The following is a 27,770-nucleotide window of genomic DNA, read 5'->3' on the forward strand; positions in this document are numbered from 1 at the left end:
AAGAAAAGTTCTCTGAATTAAATGTCACTAACAGAAGGAGAGCAAGAATCTCTTCTTGGCAGAGGTGCTTTTACCCACGTACCATTTAACAACCCACAACGCGCAGAGTGAATGACACACTGGTTGGTTGGGGTTCTGGTACAGCGGGCAGACTGTGTTTACTGCGGATTAACTCAACTTCAACATGAGAAAAGCCGTAGAAATCACGGCCTACGCTAAGCCAGTGGCTGTCTCCACTCACCCATCTTCCCCCCCAAGAGCTTTGAAACTGGCTTCTCCAAATTAAGAATAATTCGAGCGTTAAGATCAGGAAATCAGTGCTTTACTTTAAATCACAGGCTCGTCCGTATGCTTATACAATTATTCTGAGGGCCAATTCTGAATCCAAAACCTCTGTGATCAAGAACTTCTTATAACAGTACAACTGCCAAAGCAGATGCATTTCTTCCTGCAAAAGTACTCAAAACGCAGACACCCAGACAGTGAGAAAAATGAAACCAGACAGAGGGGGGGGGGGGGGGGGGGGGGGGGACCCTCAAACATACACCAAATAAGATTACAGTACTTACTTCTTTCCACTGTTGTCTGGGGTTTGTTCTGCAACAGAAAATAACCAAAAACACCAATGAAAATGAAGCTGAATGTGGATTAAATAGTCAGTGAACATATATGAAGACACATGCTTTTATAATTTAGGGGCTGTGGACATAAAGTTTATCAGCTTCTGAAGGAAGGCAAGGCCAGGTTTTACGCTCAGCTTTCTAAAGGTTGTAGCTTTACCTCTACTCGAACCTATTTTAGGCTCATTTTGTGATAAGACTTCCTGAACTATTCTCCAGTTGCTCAGCTGCAGACACACCACACACAACAAATCACATGTGTTTCACACCAGTCTGGTAAGTGTGCCTGACAAAATTAGAGGGAAAAGACATCTGATCTTACTTCACTGAAGTGAGCCACTGTAAATGTCATCATGCATCTGAAGTGATCCACAAACACTTGCACGCACTACCCTTAGAGCTGGAGGAAAAGCCCAAACCACAGCCTGCTCATGTAACATCAAATGTCACTTACAGTCAAAACTGTAATATGAAATAATAAATCAATCATATGGTGATGAAAGCTTTTTTCTATTATTTGAGGAAGCTGCAAAATCACTATAATCTACACCAGCAATAGAAGTCCGAGTATAAAAATGCTGTTATTTGAAATATTATACTAGAAGTTAGCTTGAAAGAAAGTATAAATATACTATATAATATAAATATAATACAATTAATTAAATTGCAATTACAAGCAGTGGTTTAGAAACTGGAATTTAACACTGAACTGATCCTTACAGTATTTCCTGGTTCCTAAAATAATGTCCGGCTAGTTTCAGCATTTTATTTTGGTACACACCGTTCTCAGTGCCAGTCATCTGGGCCAGGATACGGAAGGAGCGTGACTGGGAGGTGCCTGTTCGTGGGTGCCAGTCCTCTGTGTCCTCAATCAGACGCTTCTTGCTGGCATCACTTAGTGGGGATGAATGATTCTCAGGCTGCACAGCGGCTTTCCTTTATAATTAAACAAATAAGAAGAAATCATATTAAGGACGTGGTAAACTTTTGTGCTTTAAACATGCATCAAGGAGGATAATCTCTGCCCGACATAACACAAATAATGAATTTAGTACAAGTTCGAATATTTAACACAGTCAAACCATTTTAAATGCACACTTGAGGTGTAACACTCTTGCCATCACGGCAACCAACACACACGCTGTGCACACATGTGCAAAAAGCTCAGTACTGAGTCAGTATCAATAGAAGGTGCAGCTTGTAGATGCAGGTTTCACACTGTGACCTAAAAGCTATTCGATTTTTACCTCCGAGGTCTAGCTGGAGGTGAAGTTCTGCAGGCGAGCAATGAGAATGTACAGAGGAGAAAAGGAACAAGGACAGAAATGATCTGAAAGTTAAAGCACTGCCCAGATTTTTCTACATTTCACTATTGGAGTAAAAGTCAGCCAGTGAATAAAATCTATGAAACGTCCTTAAAAACTCTGCTTAATGTCTAATGCTTGATGACACGAGTTAAGAGAAGCCAAAAACAGTTTAATTCAACACACGGGCTGCATGTTAACAGCAGGGAGTGACTGAGAAACGACAATGACCACAATTCACCACAAGATGGGAGTGATGTGCTCTCGAATTAAGGGCTCGTCTTTTCCACCCAAACTAATTTTACCGCACTCTGGAATACAATAAGTGTAGTGTTCGAGTACTGGTCTAAGCTTTGGGTCGATTGAATGTCAAAAGCCCAAGTTTATGTAAGCTGCTCCACTATGTGTTTGTTTCAAGAGAGAGGAGACACGGTGCGATCAAAAAGCGCACAAAACAGGCTATTCTCAACCAAAACACAATACACTGGCTGTGATTTGATTGGCCTTGAATAAACACAGTAGCAGATGGAGCCAGACAGATGCAGAGCTGAGTGACTTAAGAGGCCCAGTGTGATGACAGGCCAGACTTCACTGGGTGTAAACACGGTATTAACCAGCACAGAGCCTGATGCTACTAAAAAAATAATAATTAACAGTATGAAGTGACCTCCTGGCTGGGTGTCGTGTGGGGGTTAGAATCAGAGATTGGTTATTTACAGGGTTTCACAGTTCCTTGGACCTTGAAATAAGCAAGTATGGTAATTTAATGAATAGAAACATAAGGTTTGTGAGGATTAGGTCAAAGAGGTGCAAGCAGCATGCCTTCGGTAATCATAAAGTAGAGAGATGTAAAGGCTATAATCACATTCCACATGGTTAGAAAGCTACTTTATCATTCACTGCACTAACTTGGTATCTGTCTCTTCTTCCTCCTGTGGGTAAAGAAAGGGTATATGGAAAATAATTGAAGCCCATAAGGAACATAAATAGACCAGTCGGAAAGAACAAGTATAGTTCAAAACACCCTTCTGAGAGAATGTGCATTGAGGAAACCACAGAAACCACAACAAGAAGACATGCAGGTTAACACACACACACACACACACACACACACACACACACACACACACACACACACCTTCTAGAGGCCAACAGTCCAAGATTGCAGGCAAAGAAAAGACTGACGAGATGGTAAAGAAAGCAGTTTTACATGTAAAGGATTTTGTACTTCAGTATCATGGCCCTCAATGTGTGTTATTTTCCATAGTTTATATACTAAAAAATAAATTCACCAATGTATGCACTCTGGTAACATAAATCACATCGCTATGACATATTTTTTCACTTGACAGAAAAAAATAATGAGTGGTAAACGTAGATCAGGCTACTGTAGCCCGGCTACTGATCCAAAAACCTGCTGATGAAGACCAATCCAGCCAAACTGCTTCCTCTGTGGTCTTTAGAAGTACATAGCTGCAAGGATTTAAGCTAATTAAAAACAAATGTTGATGCAAGTACTGCAGTTTAGATAGAGTATCTGTTCGACAGCTGTAAAGTGTAAACGAGCTCCCGCTGCCAGTGAGGTAAGAGCGGAAAATCAGATTAAGATATTTCATATTCATTCAAGGCAATATTTTAGGAAATTTGAGACACTACGATGTCTGTGGTTTACTGAAGCACATATTGTGTTTATATTTGTAAATAATAGTTTCCACCTTTAGTTCCTTTTAGATTGATAAATGGTACATACCCATTAACATGCTCTGACACTCCCTGGCTCTCCAAAAGACCTCGCCTCTGTCCGACAGCCACCTCACAAGCATTGGCATTGGAGTAAAGGTTAATAGGTGTGTTATAGACAGAGGGCTGTGGGACGTTAGGATGGGAGGAGGTGGTTGTCATTCTGGCAGGAGAGGAGGAGTTGGATGAGGAGGAAGAGGTGGATGAGGACGTGAAGGTGGAGCGACCAGGGCTGGGTTTGGGAACTGAACTGGCTGGAGCAGAGTCTGTGGCAGCTTGGCTCGACCTGAGCGGAAACGGAGGTTGCGGCAGTTGGGAAGGGGCAGCTGGTGTAAAAGCAGATGACTCAGAGGGTATAGAAGCGACTTTAGGAGCAGCCGGTGAGGAGGAAGCCCCACTGCTGCTGCCGCCAAATGGACGAGCGGTCTTGTTGTATGCAGGAGTGGCCTGACTTATTGGCTTGGTGTATGTGGTGCTTGGGGAAGGGTGAGTGATTGGAACGGGCTTAATGATTTCTTGAGGTTCATCCTGCATGAAAGTGAAGACAAACAACATGCACAAACAAGTTCACAACAAAACATCCCATGCATGTACTCTGAAACAGCATTCCCAACAGCACAGCACAACATGTAAATAAACTGTTTTCACACACTTTGTTTGTGTCATATAGGTTAAAAATGGTGCTCTGGGCCATTGGACATGCCAAACCAAAACTGTGGATCAACATAATCTCAGAAGGGCACAGCGAGGATGCTTACTTGCATGTAAACCTATACTATTTCATAAATAAATAGAGATGAAAATAGCTTAAGCTAATCTATTTTATATAGCAAATACACTGAACAAAAATATAAACGCAACACTTTTGTTTTTGCTCCCATTCCCCATGGGATGGACGTAGAGACCTAAAATTCATTCCAGATACACAATATAACCATCCCTCCCAAACAGTGGTCACAAATCAGTCCAAATGTGTGGTAGTGGGCACATCTGCTATATTGAGATAATCCATCCCACCTCACAGGTGTGCCACATCAGGATGCTGATCTGACATCATGAGTAGTGCACAGGTGTACCTCAGACTGCCCACAACAAAAGGCCACCCTGGAATGTGCAGTTTTTTGCGCTATTGGGGGTCTGGGGACCCAGAACCGGTCAGTATCTGGTGTGACCACCATTTGCCTCATGCAGTGCAACACATCGTCGCATGGAGTCTATCAGATTGTCAATTGTGGCCTGTGGAATGTTGGTCCACTCCACTTCAATGGCTGTGCGAGGTTGATGGATATTCGTGGGAACTGGTACACGCTGTCGTATACGCCGGTCAAGCACATCCCGAACATGCTCAATGGGTGACATGTCCGGTGAGTATGCTGGCCATGCAAGAACTGGGACATTCTCAGCTGCCATCTGCCCTGAACAATGTGAACCATGATTCATCCGTGAAGCGCACACCTCTCCAACGTGCCAGACGCCATCGAATGTGAGCATTTGCCCACACAAGTCTGTTACGGCGACGAGCTGGAGTCAGGTCAAGACCCCGATGAGGACGACGGGCATGCAGTTGAGCGTCCCTGAGACGGTTTCTGACAGTTTGTGCAGAAATTGTTTGGTTGTGCAAACCAATTGTTCCAGCAGCTGTCTGGGTGGCTGGTCTCAGACGATCTTGGAGGTGAACCTGCTGGATGTGGAGGTCCTGGGCTGGTGTGGTTACACGAGGTCTGCGGTTGTGAGGCCGGTTGGATGTGCTGCCATATTCTCTGAAACGCCTGTGGAGACGGCTTATGGTTGAGAAATGAACATTCAATGCACGGGCGACAGATCTGGTTGACATTCCTGCTGTCAGCATGCCAATTGCACGCTCCCTCATTGCTTGTGGCATCTGTGGCATTTTGCTGTGAGACAAAACTGCACATTCCAGGGTGGCCTTTTGTTGTGGGCAGTCTGAGGTACACCTGTGCACTACTCATGATGTCAGATCAGCATCCTGATGTGGCACACCTGTGAGGTGGGATGGATTATTTCAATATAGCAGATGTGCCCACTACCACACATTTGGACTGATTTGTGACCACTGTTTGGGAGGGATGGTTATATTGTGTATCTGGAATGAATTTTAGGTCTCTACGTCCATCCCATGGGGAATGGGAGCAAAAACAAAAGTGTTGCGTTTATATTTTTGTTCAGTGTATTTTCCTTCATACCTTGGGTACTCCATCTTTAGAAGGGGCAGCAGAGGGCCTGAAAAGACAGAAAGAAGATTATTTAATCAGTGCTCATTAAACATCTTTTCAGCATCATTTTGCAATTGACTTGGTTTCACTAGACCTACTAAATGTGTAATAGAAAAACATGGTTCAAGTCGGGGCTTAATTTGTTTGTGGACAATTAATAGGTTTCATTATGAGCTGCCGAACACCGGTCTTATGTTTCACGTCTCTGTCTTTTTCCAAAGGCCCTATTCTCAGACCTGTTCTTAGGATTAGAGAGGATTTCCTAAGAATTTCTGGAGAAGGTGTAAAAGCATAATCAATATCAATTTCAACAAAGGCCACGGTGGGAAAAGAGAATCACTTCAAAGGACAGACATATGCACTTTATCCACATGCTTCAATTTAATGCAAAATGCACATCCGGTATAGACATCTCATGTACAACTCAACCATAAAGTTCACTAAAAATAGCGCGATTTACAAGCATGAATATGACCGCTACTGAATATTTACAAGCTGAATATGACCCTCCAAGGTGCTCAGGAACTTTTACTCGTGCACCATAGAGAGCATCCTGGCGGGAAACATCTTAACCTGGTTCGGGAACAGCACCATACAGGACAGACGAGCTCTACAGAGGGTTGTGCGGTCAGCTGAGCGCACCATCCGCTCCGAGCTCCCTGACCTGCACTTAATCTACAGCAGGCGGTGCTGGACCAAGGCCAGGAAGATCGTGAAGGACCTCAGCCATCCCAACAACAGACTGTTCTCTCTGCTGAGGTCAGGAAAGCGATTCCGCTCCCTGAAGACCAACACAGAGAGACTGAGGAGGAGCTTCTTCCCGCAGGCGATACGGTCTCTCAATCACACCACCACACAGTACTGACCCACACATACAGTTCTTACACACACACTGGACATTGTTTTCACTTCATCACTTAAATCACTTTAAGCATATTTGCACTGCACAAGACATAATGTGGATTGCACAACACTGGACATTATATTCTTCATTTCCGGTTAATACTTGTACAGCTGCTGTTATTGTGTATATATTTATTTATATTTCTTCATACATTCTTATATAGTTCTACAGTATATTGTGCATTTTGTTGTACAGTTATTTTATTTTCAACTTTAATTTATATATTTTATCTTATTCTTTCCCAGTTAAATTTACCCTTCATTCTAATTTGTGTTGTACAGTTATTTCATTTTTAACCTTAATTTATATTTTATTCCTTCCTAGTTAAATTTACCCTTTTTAATTTTTCATATTTATTTCCTATCTTATTCATAGCCTTTTCCTTTTTTGTTTTCTTTAGGTCACGAGCAGTTGTCCAAGCATTTCACTACTGTGTATGACTGTGTACGTGACAAATAAAATTTGAATTTGATTACTGCTAAACCCTAATTTAGAGTTTCTCTATGTAGAGCCTATTATGCAGCCTACGCACGTGGCTGACGCCAGTGCAAACATTTATCCCTCTAACAGACTGTGTTGATGTGGTGTGTTGTTACATTTCTAAGGAAGTGCACATCAGATTACGTCATGTTTCAGCACACGGTTTGAGAACAGTTTGCGGTTACAGTGTACCTGCTGAATAGAGTTAATGCAGAGAAACAAATAAACCATAACATGGGGAATTTAATTAAACAAAGGCTTACACAGAATTTTATACAGGCCTAAATGTAGAAACTTAATGGCTGCATGGAAAATTTAATTTAAAAAAAGTTTTGTAATTTACTGCCCAAGCTGTAAACTCTTCAAAACCCAAACGATATTCTTTAAAAACAAAGATCACTTTGCACCAATTCAGAGTAAAGGTATTAATGATAATAATCACAATGTGTGATAACAATGTCTTTGGCACCTAAACATGCTTTTTATGTATTCAAATAGATACAAAGAAATAGCAGCCTGGAGGAGGAAATATTCAACACAGTGATTAACAACAAATATATATCATGTGTAAGTGAAGCAACAAGCAAAACCTGCAGTATGTGTGAACTCACTGTAATTTAAAGCATGTTTTCTTCTGCAGCCTGCTGTTGAAGTGTGGGATAGATTTGATTTGTACTTATGACCAAAGCAGCTGCCATAATTTTAGCTGCTGTGGGAGAAGAGAGTAATCTCTTTTTCTCAAGATGTTTAGGAAAACATTGAAATCTGCATCATGTATGTACAAATATCATAACCAGCACAGTTCTTAGCGTCAAACAAAACTAACCAATTGTAAGCCCTTGTTAGGTAAATTTAAGGCTTTTAAAAGTGGACCCTACTAAGCTCTTTTCTTTACGCATATACATTTTTAGAGTCTACATCAATAACCTTGCATGTTTTACAATTCACAATAGTCTTTACTGATCTTATGCTGAGCCTTGCTGCAGCCCTTCAGCTCATTCTCTGTCTGAAAGAAACTGTTTTATGCATCTTTCTATTACTTTCTTGTGATTGGCTGTCCCTCATAAACCAGAGATGTACGGCTGCGATCATCATATGAGGGATATATGCTCTCACTGACATCATACAAAGACTCTTAGAGCAGTCTAAAGTGATTACTTGTACATATCCTTCTTAATTTCATAATTTGATGCTTGGCTATCTTGAGCCACCACCACTGTAACAGCATATATAAATAATGACAAGCACAAAACACGCTTAGTGATCTCTTAAGATTCAAATACAGACAGAGGCATTCGTTAACAATGTGTCCTATATTTGGTCTGAACATGAAGACAATGTGCCTCTTATGCCTCATTAAGATAAAACAAAAAAGACAGACAGTGAGTCAGCAAGGCTGGTTCCGGACCAGGAGCTATGGTATGTCCTCTGGCTCGCTTCCTTTCGCTGCCATCCCTTATAAGGAAAATAGTCAACAAATTCACGCATTTCCTTTCTGACTGTGCTGAAGTGCAATAACTGAGCCAAAACCAGGTTATTAAAGAGCCCCACCCTTCAACCAGATGTTGATGTCATCTGTGCCCTTACTTGCATTGACGGTTTTCCACTTAACAGTTAATATACAGTATGCTTATTTTCCAGTGTACTATTCCATTGCACCATTAGGCTATAGTTGCTTATGAAGGAAACACCACACTGTGCCAAGGAAAACAGCAAAAGGTCTAAAGATCAAACAGCACAGTCCATGAAAAACAGAAACCAGCCTAAAATGAGGCAGCATGTATCCGATATCAGTGTCGCAGACTGGGGCAGCTGGGCGGATTCACTCTGTCAGCCTTTTCCCAGAGCAAACTGAACAAACACTTGACAGGGTGGTCCCGTGAACATCTGGTCCGCTCAGCCCCTCTGCTATCCTAGCTGGACCTGCTTTTGTTCTCCTACGACAAAGAGACAGACACTGCGTAACACAACGGGCCCACAAGTGTGTATTTAAGGTTCAAAGTCCAGCTGTATGTGTTGGTTAAGCTCAGTTTAACTAGATATTCAGACCTAAGAGTGTCAAGGGTATCGTGACAACTATCTGTGTTCTACTTTTCATTATGAAGCTGGTTTCTGTTGAGAAGTATTCTCTCATTATAATTTATGGAAACTAACTATTATTTTATATATTATATAAGATTACTGGACTGTTTTCCTTCTGTATCAAAGCACCACTACTTGTATTACTGTATATACTCATGAAGACATAGTTCCACCTTTAGTATTTGTCTAATCGTGTGTCACAGGCAAAGATTTACGTGTTATGTGCACAAAATTCTAGATTATGCACCAAATGAAATGATGAATAATAAATATTACATCTGGTTGACTTCTAAATTAGACACCAAAAAGATTTCTTCAGAGGAAAAAAAGCAGAGCATGGTTTTCATCAACATAGAGTTCTCAGTGTGCCCACTCTGTCACACACCAACACACCCACAGATCCAGAACACGAGAATGAGGAGGCAACAGGAGGAATCAGCCTGAGGGCAAAGCAATGTGACGTATTTCCACTCTGCCTGCGTCTCTTTGAGGGCCAAGAGAAACAGTCTGGCATATGGCATTTGACTGAATGATGGAGAGACACAGCTTTCTCAACACAGACATGTGCCTTACCAGCCTGCAGACCCGCATACCCACTTTTTGATGGAGAGGAAAAACTGCTCACATAGGAGTGGCCGTTAATTTTCCCCATACGCGTTTCACATGCATTTTCTGATGTTGGAAAGAATCTATAGCAACATCTGTCTGATTAAAGCTCAGATATGACACATGGGAAGATAGGGCTGAGGATAATTCATGCATACAAAAGGTTACATTATTCCAAAACCTCTGCTGAACGAAGTCTGCCCTGTTATGTATAACTTGTGCAAAACTGTTGGAACTTTGTAGCTGATGTGGAAATCACAATGTGTTTTGTCAGACATGGAAGAAAGAAGATGAACAAAAACAAAAAGTGAAAGAAAACAACTAAGTTCAACAGATATGAGACATTAGGGGATGTGGTGGAAAAAACATTTTTTTTGTATTTGTGTTTTTATGCAGCCAGCTTATCCGGTCAATGGCAAAACTCGGCATGTGTTTGGCACAATGCTTTTCCTGTCTGTCCATGCGCCCTCCCCCTTCATATTTCAATATGAATGCGCATCTCTGAAGAGGAAATAGTGAATGTTACAACAGACAAGAGTGGGGACGGAGGTTTAAATAGGTGACACACACATGCTGCTCACTGAGGTAAAGCTTATCAGCATGTAACTAGTCAGTTGCGTGGATACTAACTAACATAGTAATCTCCTGTCTCTGCACGTCCGGTGTGTGTATATTTGCCGAGCCAGAACCCTGCGCTCTTGTCCGTATCAGCTGTCACGTGTGTTAGATTGATAGAGGACATTCATACCATTCGCACGTGCATCACTCTGAATATTACAGCTCCTCCACACGTGAAAGTGATACTCACTGATCGCGTGCGCTTGTCTTGGCAAGAAAATTGCAATATGCAAAAAAAGTGAACTACAGCATCATAACAAGATATTCAGATTTCAGTTTGATTATATTCAGCAAACCCAAGTCACATCCAGACCAGGTTGATTTATGCTGGAAAATGAATTTTCCTTAAGGATGAATCACTGAACCCACAACAGAATAAACAGATTCTAGTTAATGTATTTTTTGAAAGCAGTGTCCAAGCAATTTAATAAACCCTCATCCTTTCTTACGTTTCTTCCAACCACCACACCACATCTGACTAAGCCAGCAGTAAGTGAGGGCTTTGGACTGCATTGGATTGTTCTGTATCTCCCTGTGATATAAACAGCGTAAGACAGGTTGGGTGTACATTGGCTATATATAGATGTGTCTGCAGACAGACTCCAGAGCAGCCTAGCAGGTGACTACTGTTTAGCTAAAAACACAGACCGCAGCTAAAGCACAGGCTGCAGATACAAATCTAATGATAGCAAAAGTGATGCCAAATTCATAGGATTCTGGTTAGAAGAGGATATTTTTGCAATTTTCTACTTTCTCCCTCCCATTTATTGGTTTCTTTTGACTTTTTGAAAACAATCAAAAGCACAATGATCGGTTCTTCTGGGCAGCAAACTTTCTGTATCGGATCATTAATATAGCAGTTGCACAATTAACACCTTTCAAAAGGATTCTCACGCTGTTAGTGTTAAATGTGGAAAAGAAAATCCAAAAAGAGTGGTTCACGGGGGCTGGCTGTGCTGATCTGTATTATCTTTGAGGTTTTGGAACCAGGTGCACCCTGCCACAAGCTTTCGGAAATGGTGTTTTATTACACCGTGCTGCATATTTCAGTGACAATAAATAAACATCAATTATCATACTTTCCTAAGACTTCTTTCCACAGCTGCCAATGTTAGCTGGTCAGCAACAAGATTTCCATGAAACTGGAACAAAAAAAAAAAAAAAAAAAAAAAAAAAAAAAAGGATAAAATTCACTCAAGCCCACTCTTCATGTTTACTCTGTGCACATCAACAAAGATGATGTGGAAGATCTCAGTCTGAAACATTTAGACAGCCAGTGTTTTGAGGTCATTAAAAATGACCATTTTCAGCAAATGCTGTCTTGTGTGTAAATGTGCATGCCAGTAAAACTAAACCATAGAAGCGACTGGATTCACCACAAAAACAGCCAAACTAAATATAATTATACTGAGTCTTCCTGGCTGTGATTCCAATTCAAAACACGAAACCGCAAAACTAAATAATATATATTCCACTCGGATTAATGACATTCTGACAATGAGCAAACAGAGATGCTTAAATTTCTTTTCTCATACTACAGTCTTGGAAAATAAAACCGGTTTTATCCATTTGCCAGAAACTCCATGACAGCTCACCCTCACCTAGTCATTTGTTATGACTTACTATATAACGCAACAACAGGATAGGAAGGGCACTTCCAAGGTTCATTTCCTTTCTGATGATAACATGTTTATCCTCACCTAGCAACAATAAAATAATATTAATGCATTGAAATCGGTGTATGTGTGGTAGAAGCAAGTCGTGCAATTTGACTTCAAATTCCTCCGGGCCCTTATGTAAATTCACTTCAGTGATCACCTATTTTTTCCACATTGGTAGCTATACAAAAAGGTTGGGACACCGTTAAGTGTAAATAAAAGAAGAATGGACAATAAATGATTTTTTACATTTCATAAACCAGTATTTTCTTCACAAAACAGAAAAGATATAAAATGTACCACTGAGAAAATGTAACAGTAAAGGTCATATACTAGTTAGGTTTGAATTTGATGGCCATATATCGGCAGAACTTTATGAAAAAGCAAAAAACTGTATACAAATTGTTGATTAAAAATCTCATTATTTATTGCACGTATAGTACATGTGGAGTTGGCAGTTTGTAAATCTGGGAAGGCGCCATCAGTACTGAAAGGTATATACAGGTTTTAGAGCATCACATGTTCCCAGACATCTTGTTCAGGGAAGGTCTTGCGTATTTCAGAAAGACAGTGCTAAACCACGTATTCCATCTATTGGCTTTATGGCTCGGCTTCGTAGGACAAGAACTTGGGTGCTGGGTGTCTGCCTGCAAACCAGACCTTTCACCAACTGAAACCAATTGAAACATCATGAAACAAAAAAATATGACAAAGACAACCCGGGACTATCAGACAAGAATGAGACAACGTTCCTTTCTCAAAACTCCAGCAACTGGTCTCCAGACCTTTAAAAGACGACGAGATGCTACACAGTGGTAAATTTGGTTGTGTCACAACATTTGTGATGGCATTAAATTCAAACTTGAAACTTAAAAATGTTACATATTCTCAGTTTAAATATGTCATTCATTTTCTGTGTTCTACTTTGAGCAAAATACAGATTCATAAGATTCATCACTGCATTCTGATATTCATTTACATCCCAACTTTTTTTGGAATTGGCGTCTTTAAACACCATCATTAGTTTGCATGCCATACCTGACAAGTGTCTTAAGACAATGTTGGGCCATTACACATTTCCAGAAAAGACACTGACAATGGTTTTAGAAGTCTGTGTTATTCTACTGGATGACTGGAATTTGGCATTTTAAATGACTGAGAGTGCTTCTAAGCAGTCAGAACATATGACCGACATCATTTTCATAGTCACTGAACCTTTCAGTAACACCTGGTGTCTTATGAAGGGAGCCATTGTCATCCTAGAAGAGACCACTCCTACCAGAATAGAAACTAAACTATTTTCTATGCAGCGTCACCGTGTCAGAGTAACTTTACCGCCATTTTCATGCAAGATTAAACGTACTTAAAGTGTCATTTTTTTAGACTTTGATATTAATGACCATAATATTCTTTCATATCAAACTCCTGATAGAAAATCAATACACATATGCCGTCTAGAAAATGCACTGTTAAATGTTGTCAGATGAATAATGCTATTTGGATGGTCACATATCTTCTATGTGAACTGTTTTTCATAGCTCACATTCTTCAGAGTGACATAATATAGGAATCTTTTAACTGCCATATTAATCATCTCTTGGTAGTCTTGTAATGTTGCTATGGCACAAACAGTCTTATCAGCAAGGATCAAAACTGTCAATCAAATCGTAGCACATAATTGGAGATTGTAAAGCTTCACACCAAGTGTCAGTTATGCACACTGGGTTTGAAGCATTTCAGAAAATAGCAACATAAAAGTACTAATCGGTTTATGTACTGTAGTATTCTTAAGAGTTTTTATACAAACCAATATAATGCACCCTGTACACTATAAATAATGTATTTAAGCACAGAGTATTTCAAATACTCTGTCACTCAACAAGATAAGTAATAAGCAGCATATGTAATGTAATGTAATATTTGCAAAGGGAAGGCTTTTGTTGTTTATTGAGTGCATTTACGTATACTCTGAAATGGCAATGTTTGATGTTTCATTGCGCATCCATTACCCGCACTAGATTACATACAGCTGCAGGACGGGGTTATTTTCAGACAGTTTTCCCACAATTAAAGCACAGAGGCTCCTTTCTCCTTTGATGTGGTGATGGAATGACAGTACAAGCAAACCAGGCTTAAGTTTTCTGTCAACAAATTTTATAGTTTGGAAAGTGTGCGTGCTTGCTTTGGCTCTCTTTGTTTATGTGACAGTAAAGTCGCTCTTCGCTGGATTCGTATGCACTGTTAGATTCACCACTTCATCTCATTCAGACAAAAGACTCGCCAATAAAAATAGTACAGAGTTTCACTATTGCTAATTTTAATCCCTCCTCTTTTTCCCTACTGTATCACAAACTGGATGCAAAAATATCTGCTGATATCTAATATATTTACCAATATCTTGATCATTACAATAAATGTACTTATCTACATTAAATTGTATTGTATATTTTAAATGCAATTCTGTGTTCAATAAGTACATTGAGATATTTACAACAATTCAAATTGATTTTAATGCTGTTCCTACACTTCTATATTAGCATAGTAGTTTCATAAAACCTGGGATTCTATTCTTTCCCTGGTCAACTCCATTCCTCTTCCAGAAGATTAACTGAATGGCTCCCATTAAGATAAACAGCAAATTTGACTGTTCAGTCAGGAAACTGATAGAGGCCACTTTTTCTCACTGATGTGGCGATATGGTTGCCAAGCATTTGGCAGAAAAGCCACATTTTTCTCTATTTATAAGTTTATTCCTCTAAACATCAGTACATTTCTACTCCAAATGTGTGTTTATGGGTGTTTTCCCATAGAGTTAGGCTTGTTTGCTCTCAGCTATGAGAACAGAGGATGATTAACATGTGTTGTGCAGGGAAATGTGTCTATAGTGTGTCCGTCCTGCCTCAGCATGCATTCTGACTGATAACCCATTAGAAATGAAGAAGTATATGGAGGGAAAAAAGAAAGAAAATAGTTGCTCAATGTCAAAAAAATTGAAGTTTTCAAAGATTAATGGACTCTTTTTGAACTACGTGAAAGCTGCTTTTTAAGTGATTTTTAAGCATTTCTTTTTCACCGTCATGTGTTTTGCCATGTGTGGAATGGAAACTATCAGTTTGTGGATCATATTGTTTTCATCTGTTTCTTTTGTTAGCTTATGAGACAAATCAATAAAAATATTGGTAAAAAAAGCAAACAAAACAAACACTAACACCACACTTTTATATCCTCGTGGGTCTCAGAATTTTATACTTTCCTAATGAAATTAGTGGAAAAACAGTTGATGAACTCAGCATGATCAGATACAAAGCTGGATGCCTCCTGCAGATTTGGTGCCACACGTTACACCAGCCAGAAAAAAAAAAAAAAAAAAAAAAAAAAAAAAAAATCTGTAGACTATTGTTTACAAACTTTTCTGTAATGAACCAGCCATAAAACAATACTTTTTTTTATTACTGATTATTATTTATTTAGGTATATTATTTTATGTTTATACCAATGCATTCAAGGTCAAGTTAGTCTATAAAATGATTTATTATATGCTATAGTTGACTATAAATAAGGCTTTTACATGATTAAAATAAAAAATATAATAAAATATTATGCCAATAAAACCAGTTTCCACTGATTTTACTGCAGCTCAATGCAAAAACACTGAACTGTTTTAATTAGCACAGCAAGACTTCATCTGCTTTGAATAATAAAAATGTCTAATTAAATAAAGCACAAATAAAGTAAAGTTCTAAAAATCAAGCTGCTTCTTGCAGTTGTCAGCCTTTCTGTCCTACAAAAAGTACCTTAAAATATTTACTATAACTTTTGTCAAAATACTTTTAATTTGCTTCAATACACACAAGTAGGAAAAATCACTTCATAGTGCTTTTGAAGCTGTGTTAAACCAGCTATAACAGCATATTAATAAAAATCTAAATGTTGACAGGAGTCCCAGGGAAGTCTGTCTAGTCACATAAGTAAGTGAAATTCATAGGTTGTCCTGAAGAAGTCCCAAGATGTGTGAGTGATGTGATTTTCATGCAGTTACCTCTGTAGAGTGAGGCTGAGATTGCCTGTGCAGGCCTTAATCTTGTTCTGGGCCTCGAGGTGATTCATGCTGTCTGTGGAAATCCCATTAATTGACAGAATGATGTCTCCAACACTCATCTTGGCTTTGGTGGCCTTGCCTCCATCAGTCAGCTGCAAAGACGCAGAAAAAAAAAAAAATACCAGTAAGAAAAGTATGATCATTATGCACTCAAATTAATGCTATTCACATAGCATTTAAGTTTAAACAACTCTGCGAAAGAATGTTAACCAGTAATTATGATGCATGTATACTGTGCTCATTTTTTCCCCTTGTAATCACTAACTATTGTGAATTCCTTTCCACTTCCTGTCTTATGTAACCGTTGTCAGATAAGATAGTCATCTTATTCTCCTCACAGCATCAACATCACAACATCAGCGAGAGGACTCTAAATCTACCCAAAACCATCTGCCCATAAAAAAGCCAAAACTTTCCCACAAAGATGACTCACATGACCAAATGACAAATGACCACAAATCAAAACCATATGGTTTGAAAGTTTTCATTTTAATCATTAAAAAAAACAAAAATAATAAAAAATAAATTAAAAAATAAAAATAAAAATAAGAGTCCCCGCCTGGTCAGGCAGGGACTTCCAGAAGCATTCCTGGAGCCCCTCCAGGCTTTTTTTCTCCCTTTTGCGTAATTTGTTATTGTGATGGTAAAAGGTGCTGATGCACAGATTGTGTTCTCTCTTGTAGAAGTTAATTTTATTTGGTTCCACTTCTTGGCTTGATTCAACCTTCCATTCATTAAAATTGTGGGTGCATCACACAATCCGCGTGTTTACCTGCTGTGTAACACAGCTACTGCTGTTTATGTAGTATCCACTTATTTTTATTTAAATTGAGTTTTATTAGGTTTTCTATCCCTTGCTATCATGCTGGACTTTTTTGGAATCAACATTGAAAAAAACAAAACAAAAAAACATGATGATGACGACATGACTGGTGCGGTGACTGATCAGTGATTAGAAGGGCGAGTACACTTCATCAATCACTCAGCACACTCTTAACACACTCAAAACCTGTACAGCCATGTTTAGGCAGAAAAGGGATTCTGCGTACTCATCCTGTGCTGGCCTTGCTAAGGTCTCTTAATGTTGTGAAAGAGCAAAACTCAGAAAGTGTCAGCACATGCAAGCGAAGAGGGTGTGAAGCCTGAGGAAGGGATTTTGTCGATCGATTCAGTGGATTATTGAATGAAATGTACCAGCTTTGTACATAAAACTCCGTATTAACCTATAAAATTTACATGTATCCAAATGCACGTGTTTTTCATCTCTCAACATCAAGTTATCTTTTAAGTTAATCATTTTAAAGCTGATTTAAAAGGGAAAAAGACAAACAAGGTGTTTACTTTCACCACTGCTAGATAATACCTTTAGGTTATCAGTAACACTAAAAGCAGCCAGTTGAACGTAATGAAAGTGCCATTGTGTGAGCTCTCATAGTAACAAAAGGAGGGGGAAACAGTGGGAAAGAGGGGGGCAGAAAGAATGAGGAAATGACAACAGTGGTTTGAATTGACCGACACATTTCTCTGGAGCTGTGCATTCCTCATGTTTCCCACTAGTTCAATAGCAGGAAGTGTCAAATGCCCAGCTTAGATGGATCTACCCATACCAGCGTCCAGGAAAAACTATAGCGCTGTCACATGCGAAGTACGACTAACAAAAGGCAGAGCGCTCACTACACTAGCCACAACACAATCATAGCTTCAACTGACTCAATGTATGACACAGACCAGACTACGTAAATGATGGCAGGTGTGCCTCTGAGTCTCCCGTGACACATTTACTTTCAGCAAAGTAACTTGTAGCTCTTCGGGGCAATAAAAGTGATGTAAGCACTGTTCAGAGATTACTGACATCTGCCAGCTATGTCTAAATCTGCTGCACAGCTCCGGAGGCCAACAGCAAAGAGCTGCTGAGGGGTTGTGAATGCACACAACCGTGAGACATTGCTCTCCACTAAACAGAGTCTCTTTTTTCCTGTGCCTGTGAGTGTCAGGCAGAGAGAAAGGGTGGAAAACAAGATCGGAAGTTCTCTCCTTGTAAGGATGCGATTGCTACTGCTCTTTACATGGAAAGCTCTCAGAAATGCAGCACCTCAAGACAAGAAGAAACAGGCTCTTGTAATATTCTGAGAAAAAGAAATGCGTTGTCGGATGGGCTTTAGTCTGTAGAGAGCAGAGAGATAACCTTCACTCAAACACCGTCTTTCCCATGTGGCCACGAAACAAATAGGCGTCACAGTAAGAATCCCTGGCATGTGTGGTCTATAAATATAAATGGAGAGGCCTGAGACACTCGTGATGGAACGGAGATAAGTAATGAACAGGAACTTTGGCTGTGCTTCTCCAGTTCTCTCAAAAGATCAACATGTTTTAGCAAAGTGTTACGCCAAATCCAATTATCCAGGCCATATTACATAATGTGTGGAATCAAAAACCTCTTTTCAAATGTTGCTATAAAATCATCCAAAAGGGTTTCACACAGCATAACTTGGAGTAAAAAAAATCTGAAAAATTTGGTGCTTTCCAAGTTAATGACATCTTTTTCCAACTTTGTTTACATGAATGGGATTCCAGCCGCATAATGGTGTGACTGTGGCGCTACAGCGGTCCTCCCACACTGGTGATTTTACTGCTGTGGAGTTACTGATAATAACTGGTTGTTCCACACTACAACTAAACATGTATTAACTCCAGCACTACTACATCCTGCCTGCAGTTAAATTCACCAATACATGGCAGATTTGTGCAGGGATCGCCAAATTCATTCCTGGTACAAAAAGCATTTTAAGAACTCTATATTCAAACAAACCAAAACCAAAAAAGGACACCTACGAAACCTCACAAGTGGAACAGAAGTCAAGAAAAAGTAACACTGTTTCCAAAATGTCCATTGCTTCCATGTGTCTTCATCTATTGTAAAGTCATAATCAAATAGAGACACAAAGAAAAAAGGGAAAAAGTTTCTTTTAAAAGATTGAGTGCACATTTAATTGTTCACAATTATTAATGTATCCTTAATATAGTGATATGCAAACAAAGACAAAGAAAACACATTTATAAGATTTATTTTGGTGGGGGGAAAAAAAAAAAAAAAAAGAGATTCTGTTTTTACAGCTAAATTTATGACACATGCGTTCCCTCTCTGGAGTCTGTTGGTGCCAAATGTCTTAATACTCTTGGATTCTTTACTAAACTCAATGCTGTATTTTTATACCACTGATTTATGATTTCATTGTTACACCACCTTTTTTTTTTCTTAAGTTCAGGCAAAACTCTTCCTAGAAGAAGAGGAAGGCACTTCTTCTGTCAATAATAAATTGAATAAACTGGGTGTGTTTATGATAATACAACGCATTTAAGATCACACTCCAATTTTATGGGGTTAGCAATCATCCCCCTGGCTGGTCAGTGTCTAGTTTCCTGGCTTTAAGGAAATTATGGAGTAAGGAAGAAGGTTGCGGTCATTTTTCATCTGGGAAGTCATGTTGGAGGAAGTGTCTTGTGGTAAGAGCTGGCAGGCTTGCGAGATGAATGTCACGTCTCTATAGGATAGTGTAAGATAGAGTACCTTATATGGAAAAGACCAGACCTAAAATTATACCATCACAAACGCACATGATGAAGCAAACTGACCTCCTCTTACTGGTACTTACTATTAAAGTGGCCTTAGACGAGCATGCTTTCAAACTCCTGTGTTATTCTTTCCTGCAAATAATACAGTGTGTCGACCTCCTTCTGTAGATTTGGGAACACCAAATAGAAAACCTTAAAGAGCCTAAATACATGTTTGAGATTTTATTTGAAAAGATGCCAAAAATACAATACAGCCCTAAGGTTAACAGTCCATAGGAGTGATAGAAAACAATTCCACATAAAATTTTTTTACTTTTAAAGCTCCCCAAAAGGTAAATATTTACAGCACAGTCTCTTCTATTTGACAGCACAGTGTGCAGCAACCTGCTGAACTAACACGTACAGTACAGCTCATTGTCAAGACGTCATCTTTAATAAGATGGCACACCTGCAACACCTTGCACAAACTGTTCAAACAGTAAAGCGGAAGAGTATGCATCATTGGAGAGGAAGCATACATTGGGAGGGGACCACATTGTAGCTACTCTTTCTCCTTTAAGCCAAACATCCCAATTAAGGGCACTTGAACAGAGGTAGAAAGCGGTTGTCATGGTTTGACCCCGGTCTCGCTCTGCATCAGTCTGGCTGCTAGAAAGCACGAGATGCCAAGCAGACCTACAAGGAGGTCTTAGTCAAATCGCCATGGCAACGCAAACAAAACACACAAAGCAGTACCAACCCTGCACTGAATACTGAATGCTCTCCAGTCAGGTCAAAAACAAACCCGGCTGACTAACACTGCTGAGCCAGATGATATGAAAAGGCTTTTAGACATGGTGAGGATTAAGCCAAGTGCCCGTTTCTACCTTTATCTATGATTTGTGCAACTCTTACATGAATTAATAAAAAGGGGATTTTTTTGGACTTTTATTGAACTAAGTGGCACGGTCATTTTCAGTTTTTACCTACTGCTCTGCTACATTAACGCATTAATGGCAGAATTGGCAAAAAAATAAAATTAAAATTAAAAATGTGTAGTCACCTAACATTTCAATACATTTATTGCATATGTGCTTATTCTAGTTCATGGAAACTGGCAAGTCAAATCAAAGAAGTAGATTTACTTTTAAATATACTTTATCCAAAAAAGTGTGAGTGATCTAAATCAAAATCAAGTGACAGCTTAGTTATCCTTTATAGCTTTGCCATGTAACGTTAGGGAGACTGGAAGCAGATGCTCGCAATACAACTCAAGACAGACACCGGAGAGATCAAACACATACTACAAATAACGGTTTCCAACAAACCCATATGTAACCTGAACAGGCACATATTGAAAGACTGTTTAAACCAGAATTAAGACCTTGCAGTTATATGTATATATGTGGGGACCAAAGACTCGTGTCACCCATTAAGTATCCAAATAAATGTGAAATATGGTCACAATCTGCTTCTCTGTTGCTGAATCATAACATTGAGTAATGGCAGGAAATGTGGTTTTGCATGAGCTATAATACCACAGTGCAAGTTAAGCTTGGACTTTTTAAAACGTTACCAGTTTACTGTTCAGCATTTTAGTGTATAAAAGTTTCAAGGACGGCCAAGAAAAATGGTTTGACTGCGAAATTCTGATTTAACTTCAAGTTCAAGTAGAAACTAGTTCCAAATATGAAGAAATTCCCCCAAGGCATTATAGAGATTTCACATTCACTGGAATAGGACTGACAGAAAACACAACAGCATATAGCACATAATGTTAAAAGAACTTTGTAGCATTTAGGTTCATGTATTTATCATGAAACTGAGCGATATTGGGTAGATTTAATTGCTTTCTACATTTTAGTTTCTATGTAATAAAGCTCAAGAGATTTTATACAAAGAAAAAATGCAAAACAATGTTTAGTGCTTTGCAACAAAGGCCACAAGCTATCGGTCTCAATGGTTTCCTGAAATGCTTGCTTTTATGTTTTCTGGGCCTGGGCTGAGCCATAAATTATGGCTTATAGTCAGACAGCAAGAATATCCTTTATCCAAAGAGCTTAACAAGATTCAAATACTGTGTAGCAATAACAAAAAAAAAAACAATTCTCCTGGTTGCATACTATGCAACCAGGAGAATTGTTTTTTTTCCTGTTACTTGGACTTCAACAGTTGCTGTAAATATGCCATGACAAGTTCACATGAACATTTTGAGAACAATATCTAAAGTTGATCCTTATGTGGCCAAAAATAATACAACACCCTCAAATAAGTGTCTTTTCTGAACCACCTGCATTTTAGTTGAGAAATGTTTCTTCTTTTGACTCCAGAGAAAACATTTTAAGCAGCTCTTTGTCACTGGAGCTTATGCTCACCATTTCACAATGTTTTATAGAGGTGTGACAAGTATGATGCAGTTAAACTGCAGTTTTGGTTAGCCTTTGAAACACTGGATTTTTAAAGTGGCTAAGAAAAATGTTTGTGAAGAGGAATGTTTGGCGAGTGAAGAACATGTTTAAAGTTAAATTAAAGAGCGCAGTGAAGGGTGCTGGAAACCAAAAATATTCACAATACTTGCAAAAAGAGCAATAGTTTCACAGTTTCTTACTGAAGACTCAAAACACGAACGTTCATATATTACTCGATGGGGAGTTTTCTATTAATACATGAACAGTATTATCGTACCATAAGAAAACTTCCCCTCCCTAACGTGAATGCACAAACTGTAAAATGTACCTACTGTGTTGTTGAAGTTTTTGCCCAGATATACTACGCCATCAGATTCTGCTCCTTTCAGTGTCAAAGTAGCATTACCATAACAAAAACATAAATGTGATATGCCAGTGGTGCTTGACAATACACGTACTCTTGGCTGGGGTGGAAACGCTCAAAGTAAACACAGGGCCAAAATGAGTTTCTATTATTTTCCCTTAAAGCATCACAACCCACTAAAACAACAATAACAAAAAACATGCAAAACAAGAGGAGGAAGTGAGGGGTCAGGGGGGAAAGAAAGGAAAAAGAAAGGGGAAAAAAAAAAATCATTGTGGTGACCCTCAAATGACCCAGCAAGCAGGCATGATAGATGCAGACATGCGTAACAGAATTACAGTACTGTGCAAAAGTCTTGAGTCAACCTTCCTGTTTTTTTATATTCTGTTAGGAAAATGAGAAATAAGTGCAGCAATGTATTGAAACACACATAAACATACATGAATATACAATAAGAGGCAAAAATTTGAGATTGTTCTAATAAGCTTGAAAGTCATATATTCTTCAACACAGCCTGAACTCACTTAGTCAAGCTTCCTTGTCATGTCTTTAAGTAGTCTTCAGGAATAGCTCTCCAGGCTTCTTGAAGGACATTCAAAGCTCTTCTTTGGATATTGGCTGCCTTACGTTCCGTTCTCTGTCAGGATGATCCCACACTGAGGAAGCCAGTCAATGACTGATAGTGTTCCACTGTGTGTTTGTCTATCCAGGTGTGCTTTCACTGCACTGGTAGTGTGTTTGGGATCCTTGTCGTGCTGAAGAATGAAGCCATTGCCAATCAAATGTTTTCCAGATGGTATTACACTGTGGATCAAAATGTGTACTTCCACTGTGTTTTACAGATGGCTGTAGACACTAACTGTTGTACCTCTCTCCAGATCTCTTCGTATATACACCGATGATCTGGATGCTAGCAATAAAGTACCCAAAGATACAATTTAAAATGCACTGCCAAGTTGCCTGTTATATGTAGACACAAGATTAATTCACTCCTCACTCCATAGGTAGTGTTAAGTGGTTCAACAAATTGGGAAAAAACCCCAAATATTCCTGTAAAAATGTTTAGATACAAGGACTGAGTTGAAAATGGGTGAAAAAGCAGCCAATGTCCAAAGGAAACCTTTGAAAAACCTTCAGAAAGCCTGAAGAACTATTGATCAAGACTACTTTGAAAAAAAAAAAATACAAAAAAGTCTGGGTCCTTGGAAGCAAAGAATAAAGCAATGAGTGGTGACTCAACACATTTAGACTGTAATGATATAATTGCACTTTTCTTCTGTCTTTTAAAGATTCAAAAGCCTGTGAAGATATGCCTAAAAAGTGAACAAACACAGACTGCCATGGATGGAGAAACAGAGACACGCACACAAGTAATATGCACAACTGGATCCCTGCTCCATAAATCAGCCATACAGTATTAAGTGAGCCACTCTTCACAGTGCGCAGCCTTGTTGGAAGGTTACGTAAACAATTACATATCCACTCACTCAAATTTTTCTAACACCTGAGGTGCACATCAATCCTGCCTTTTTTAAAAAACAGAAAATGTTCATGTAGAGCATATATCTTTTCAACACTCATTCAAAGAGCAAAATTTCAAAAAGGCATCAGAACAACAGGCTGCTGTGTTCTTGTGACCACCCTCATTTTCTTTGTATAATCTTTGAATTATGTGCATATGGTAAACATATGTAAAGTGATTACATCATTATTCCACAGCAATCTCATCCATTCAAGCAAAAATACATGCACGCTATAATGTGATGTCAACAAAGTAAGTCTCACTCCAAATTAAGTCTGTTTAACATTGTGGATCTGTAATGAACCTTAAAATGAGCTCAAGGTCAACGCAATTTTCTCATCACTCATCTAATGAAGGAACTGAAGTAATGATTAAACTGTTGGCAGATGTTTCAACATATGTACTGCCTACCAACTTAACAGTGACCTTTACTAACCTGGAAACTGAGCTGATAGCTCTGACAATTTTACGGATGGCATACCGCTCTACTACCGTACACACAATCATTTATAGGCAGTGCCATTTGTGACCACAAGATTCTGACTAAGATAATCAAAGAAGAGGATTAAGCTTATTCCTGGTGCCTTAAAAATAACAAAAAAAAGAATCTAAGCCATTCACTGGTCATGTGGTGGGACAAAAATGTGTCACAGGAATGACACTAAGGGTACATTCACACTGCAGGTCTTAATGCTCAATTCCGATTTTTGGATCAAATCCTTTTTTTTTGTCTGCTTGTTCACACTACAAATAAAATGCGACAGCAAACGTGCTCTAGTGTGAATGTTCACGTTTCTCCAACGTTGTCTTCCCAACAGTTTCACTGACATCTACGCTGGATGGTCAGGAAGCGTTCACGATGTCTTATCGGGCGCTTCTCCGGCGGATAGACAGAAAAATGCTATTGTGTGGATGCGTTTTGTACTATAAGATGTGATGACAAGAAGGTTTGCTGACAACAACGCCGTTATGTCCTGCATGCCGTTATTATCATAGCTGCAAAACCTAAAAATAGACGGGGAAGCTATGCTGGCCTTTTAAATGCTCTCAGAGTTACATTGTCAAACACAGAAGAAAAGTCATTTCTCTCCTCACATGATATTCAAAGTTCTGTAACTGATCCTGCCACTAACAAATAAACAAAGTGACTGACCTTTGTCATAGAGTTGAGATTACAGTTTCAAAACAGGATATAGTGGGAACTAAATGATACTGCCCACAGAAGCACAGCTGCACTCAAAACACAGAGGACAAGTTGCTTCCTTATCATCCTACTTTACAACAGCAAAGGCTACTATAATAAAGACAACTCAGATGTCCTTGGGAAGAAATAGATTCTGACTTTGCAAACAGTGAGCTGCACTGAAGGCTTCCTTTAATTTTTGCAGCAACCACAGCAATTTGCACACAATCCTCTCACACTGTGTACCTAAACAGTATGTCTGTGTGTAGGCTGAGGCCCAGACCTCATAAACAATCATACTTTTTAAACAGCGGGCCATCCATCAGCCAGCTCAGGACTTGAAAGGATACGGCCACTCAACTTCTGAATTTATGTGACTTCGAGTCCTAAATAGTTATTACAGATCCATTGTGGCTTTCTAGAGTTTCACTCAGTTAAGACATTTGAAGACAGGTTCTTATGTGTCCACAGCAGACGGTCAGCAAAGGTCAGCACACTTAGCACTATCGCTCATCAGCCGTTAACACCTATACGCCGCGTCCCCCAAATCTTTCCAGAGCAACCACGTGAGGTTCAAGGGACTTTTTCCAATTGACAAATGTTGTGAAAATAATGTCCCGTCACATTATTTTCACAATAGCCATGACCTTGCTGTGACGCATGTAAAGGTCATTGGAGATAGAGTGACAGGGGCATGAAGTGTTAACAAAAGTGTCTAAATGCAGCACTGAGTGTCACATATGAGACAAATGACACACACACTTTTGTCAGTGACAAGGCAAATGGCATAATAGGAATGACCAGCATTCCTCTGAAGTGACTGTCATGAAGTGAAGCATGCATAACTTGTGTGTGTGTGTGTGTGTGTGTGTGTGTGTCCCACTCACCCGTGAGATGGTGAGGGGCAGACAGAAGTCCTTCCCTCCCTGCAGTCTGAAGCCCCAAGGGGCGGGGCCATCCAGGGTGACATTGTAGTTGGTGTTCATGATGTACCTAGAAACAGAACAACACATACCAATCTCAAATCAATATTCTGAAGCTTCACTTTGGGGCTGTTATATTATAATCACACTTTCATCTACACATGATCCAACAAAGAAGCATTTTTATAAATGCACCACTCTTTTTCTAATAGAAAGACTGGTCAAATTTTTCATTCCTGGGGTTTAGGGCTGTAAGGATCGACAGATGAGGGATGAAATACCCCATCTGCATTCACATCTTGCTAAAAACTTGTTTTAATCCCAAGTGTGGTGTGTAACAGAATGAGTGTACTAAGCCTGCGAAGGGAGTTAATAAAAGGCATACCCTGCACTGCCAGAGACTTGTTAGAGATCAGCTTCAATTCACTGGCAACAGTTTGATTTTCTTTTTTGCACCGCCATCCTTTTTGGCTAAATGAGACACAACCTACATCACCGTTTGGGCCAAATGTGCTATTTTATGTGAATTTTGTACATGGAAATTAGTAAGAAAGTAGGACTTAATTGAGCAAAACTTACTTGGTGCAAGTAATGTAGTTCACGCACTATTAAGTTTCACTGGTTTAAGCCCTGCCTGTCATGCATTCCTTTTCCCCTAAAAGACTGAAGCGGCAAACATTTATTGGAAGTGAGACTGAGGTTAAATCCAGTGACATGTTACGATTTAGCGCTTCATAAAATTCATTAGACTGATTTTTGAGGAAACTGGAATGTTTGCAAAATATGCTTTTCTAGCGTGTGTGTGTGTGTGTGTGTGTGTGTGTGTGTGTGTGAGACAAAATCACTGCAACTCTGTCAACAGCAGTGAATCTGTCACTGTGCCTGTCAGATCGGGCAAGTCTGAAAAACCACAAATCATGTAAGAAACATTTAATCTCTACCCGAGCCAACAGGCTGACACAAAAACTATGGCATTAAAGCCTAGCCCACAACCATTATATGTCACACACTGTATGTTTTAATTACAAGAAAATGAAATATGGAAGCACATTTTTTAGCAAATAACTTCAAAAACATCTAAACCCAAAAAGCTACGGTTTTCTAACCAACTAAGGGTCTGACATGAGATCCGTAACCATTCTTTGTACTTGAATAACTTTCTCTTTTATTACTGGTTTTCATGGAGAAGATTTCCCTTTAAGGACATAACCTGGCAGCTGAAACACATCAGAGAATGTAACTCGTACTGTGTACAATTTCATTGCCTGGTGTGAAAAAGAGGCATAAAAAAATATATATTCTCACATTTTTTGCATTTTTTCCCCAATGGGTATTTCATGAATAATAATGCCTTGTCATCCCAGAGCTATGCCTTTTTGGTGTCATAATTCATGCTACCATTACAAGTTCCCTAAGGGCCAAAGCAGCACCTGTTAGAACCCGTCACCTGGTTAGTTGTACTAGACATAAATC

General features: G+C 39.3%; 2 protein-coding genes across 3 annotated transcripts in view; both read right to left on the bottom strand.

Moving 5' to 3' along the window:
• The window catches only part of pdlim5b (PDZ and LIM domain 5b), a 35,957-nt gene that overhangs the window by 5,463 nt on the left and 2,724 nt on the right, over positions 1–27,770 (bottom strand). Inside the window, exons 2-7 of one of the 2 annotated variants that reach the window (XM_080907507.1) lie at positions 26,262–26,367; positions 16,286–16,437; positions 5,869–5,905; positions 2,834–2,856; positions 1,402–1,556; positions 570–597 (exon numbers count right to left, since the gene is read on the bottom strand). In XM_080907507.1, the coding sequence (XP_080763633.1) occupies positions 570–597; positions 1,402–1,556; positions 2,834–2,856; positions 5,869–5,905; positions 16,286–16,437; positions 26,262–26,360 (494 nt within the window). In that variant the 5' untranslated portion in view covers positions 26,361–26,367. Of the gene's footprint in view, positions 1–569; positions 598–1,401; positions 1,557–2,833; positions 2,857–3,674; positions 4,193–5,868; positions 5,906–16,285; positions 16,438–26,261; positions 26,368–27,770 lie in introns of both variants that reach the window. The other variant, XM_080907506.1, reaches the window with a different exon arrangement.
• The window catches only part of cplane1 (ciliogenesis and planar polarity effector 1), a 171,710-nt gene continuing 149,121 nt past the window's right edge, over positions 5,182–27,770 (bottom strand). Inside the window, exon 39 of the mRNA XM_080907468.1 lies at positions 5,182–5,433. Coding sequence (XP_080763594.1) covers positions 5,197–5,433 — 237 coding nt within the window. The 3' untranslated portion in view covers positions 5,182–5,196. The remainder of the gene's footprint in view (positions 5,434–27,770) is intronic.

Source organism: Rhamphochromis sp. 'chilingali' (assembly GCF_963969265.1).
Source record: "Rhamphochromis sp. 'chilingali' genome assembly, chromosome: 2".
NCBI classification, from domain to species: Eukaryota; Metazoa; Chordata; class Actinopteri; order Cichliformes; family Cichlidae; genus Rhamphochromis; species Rhamphochromis sp. 'chilingali'.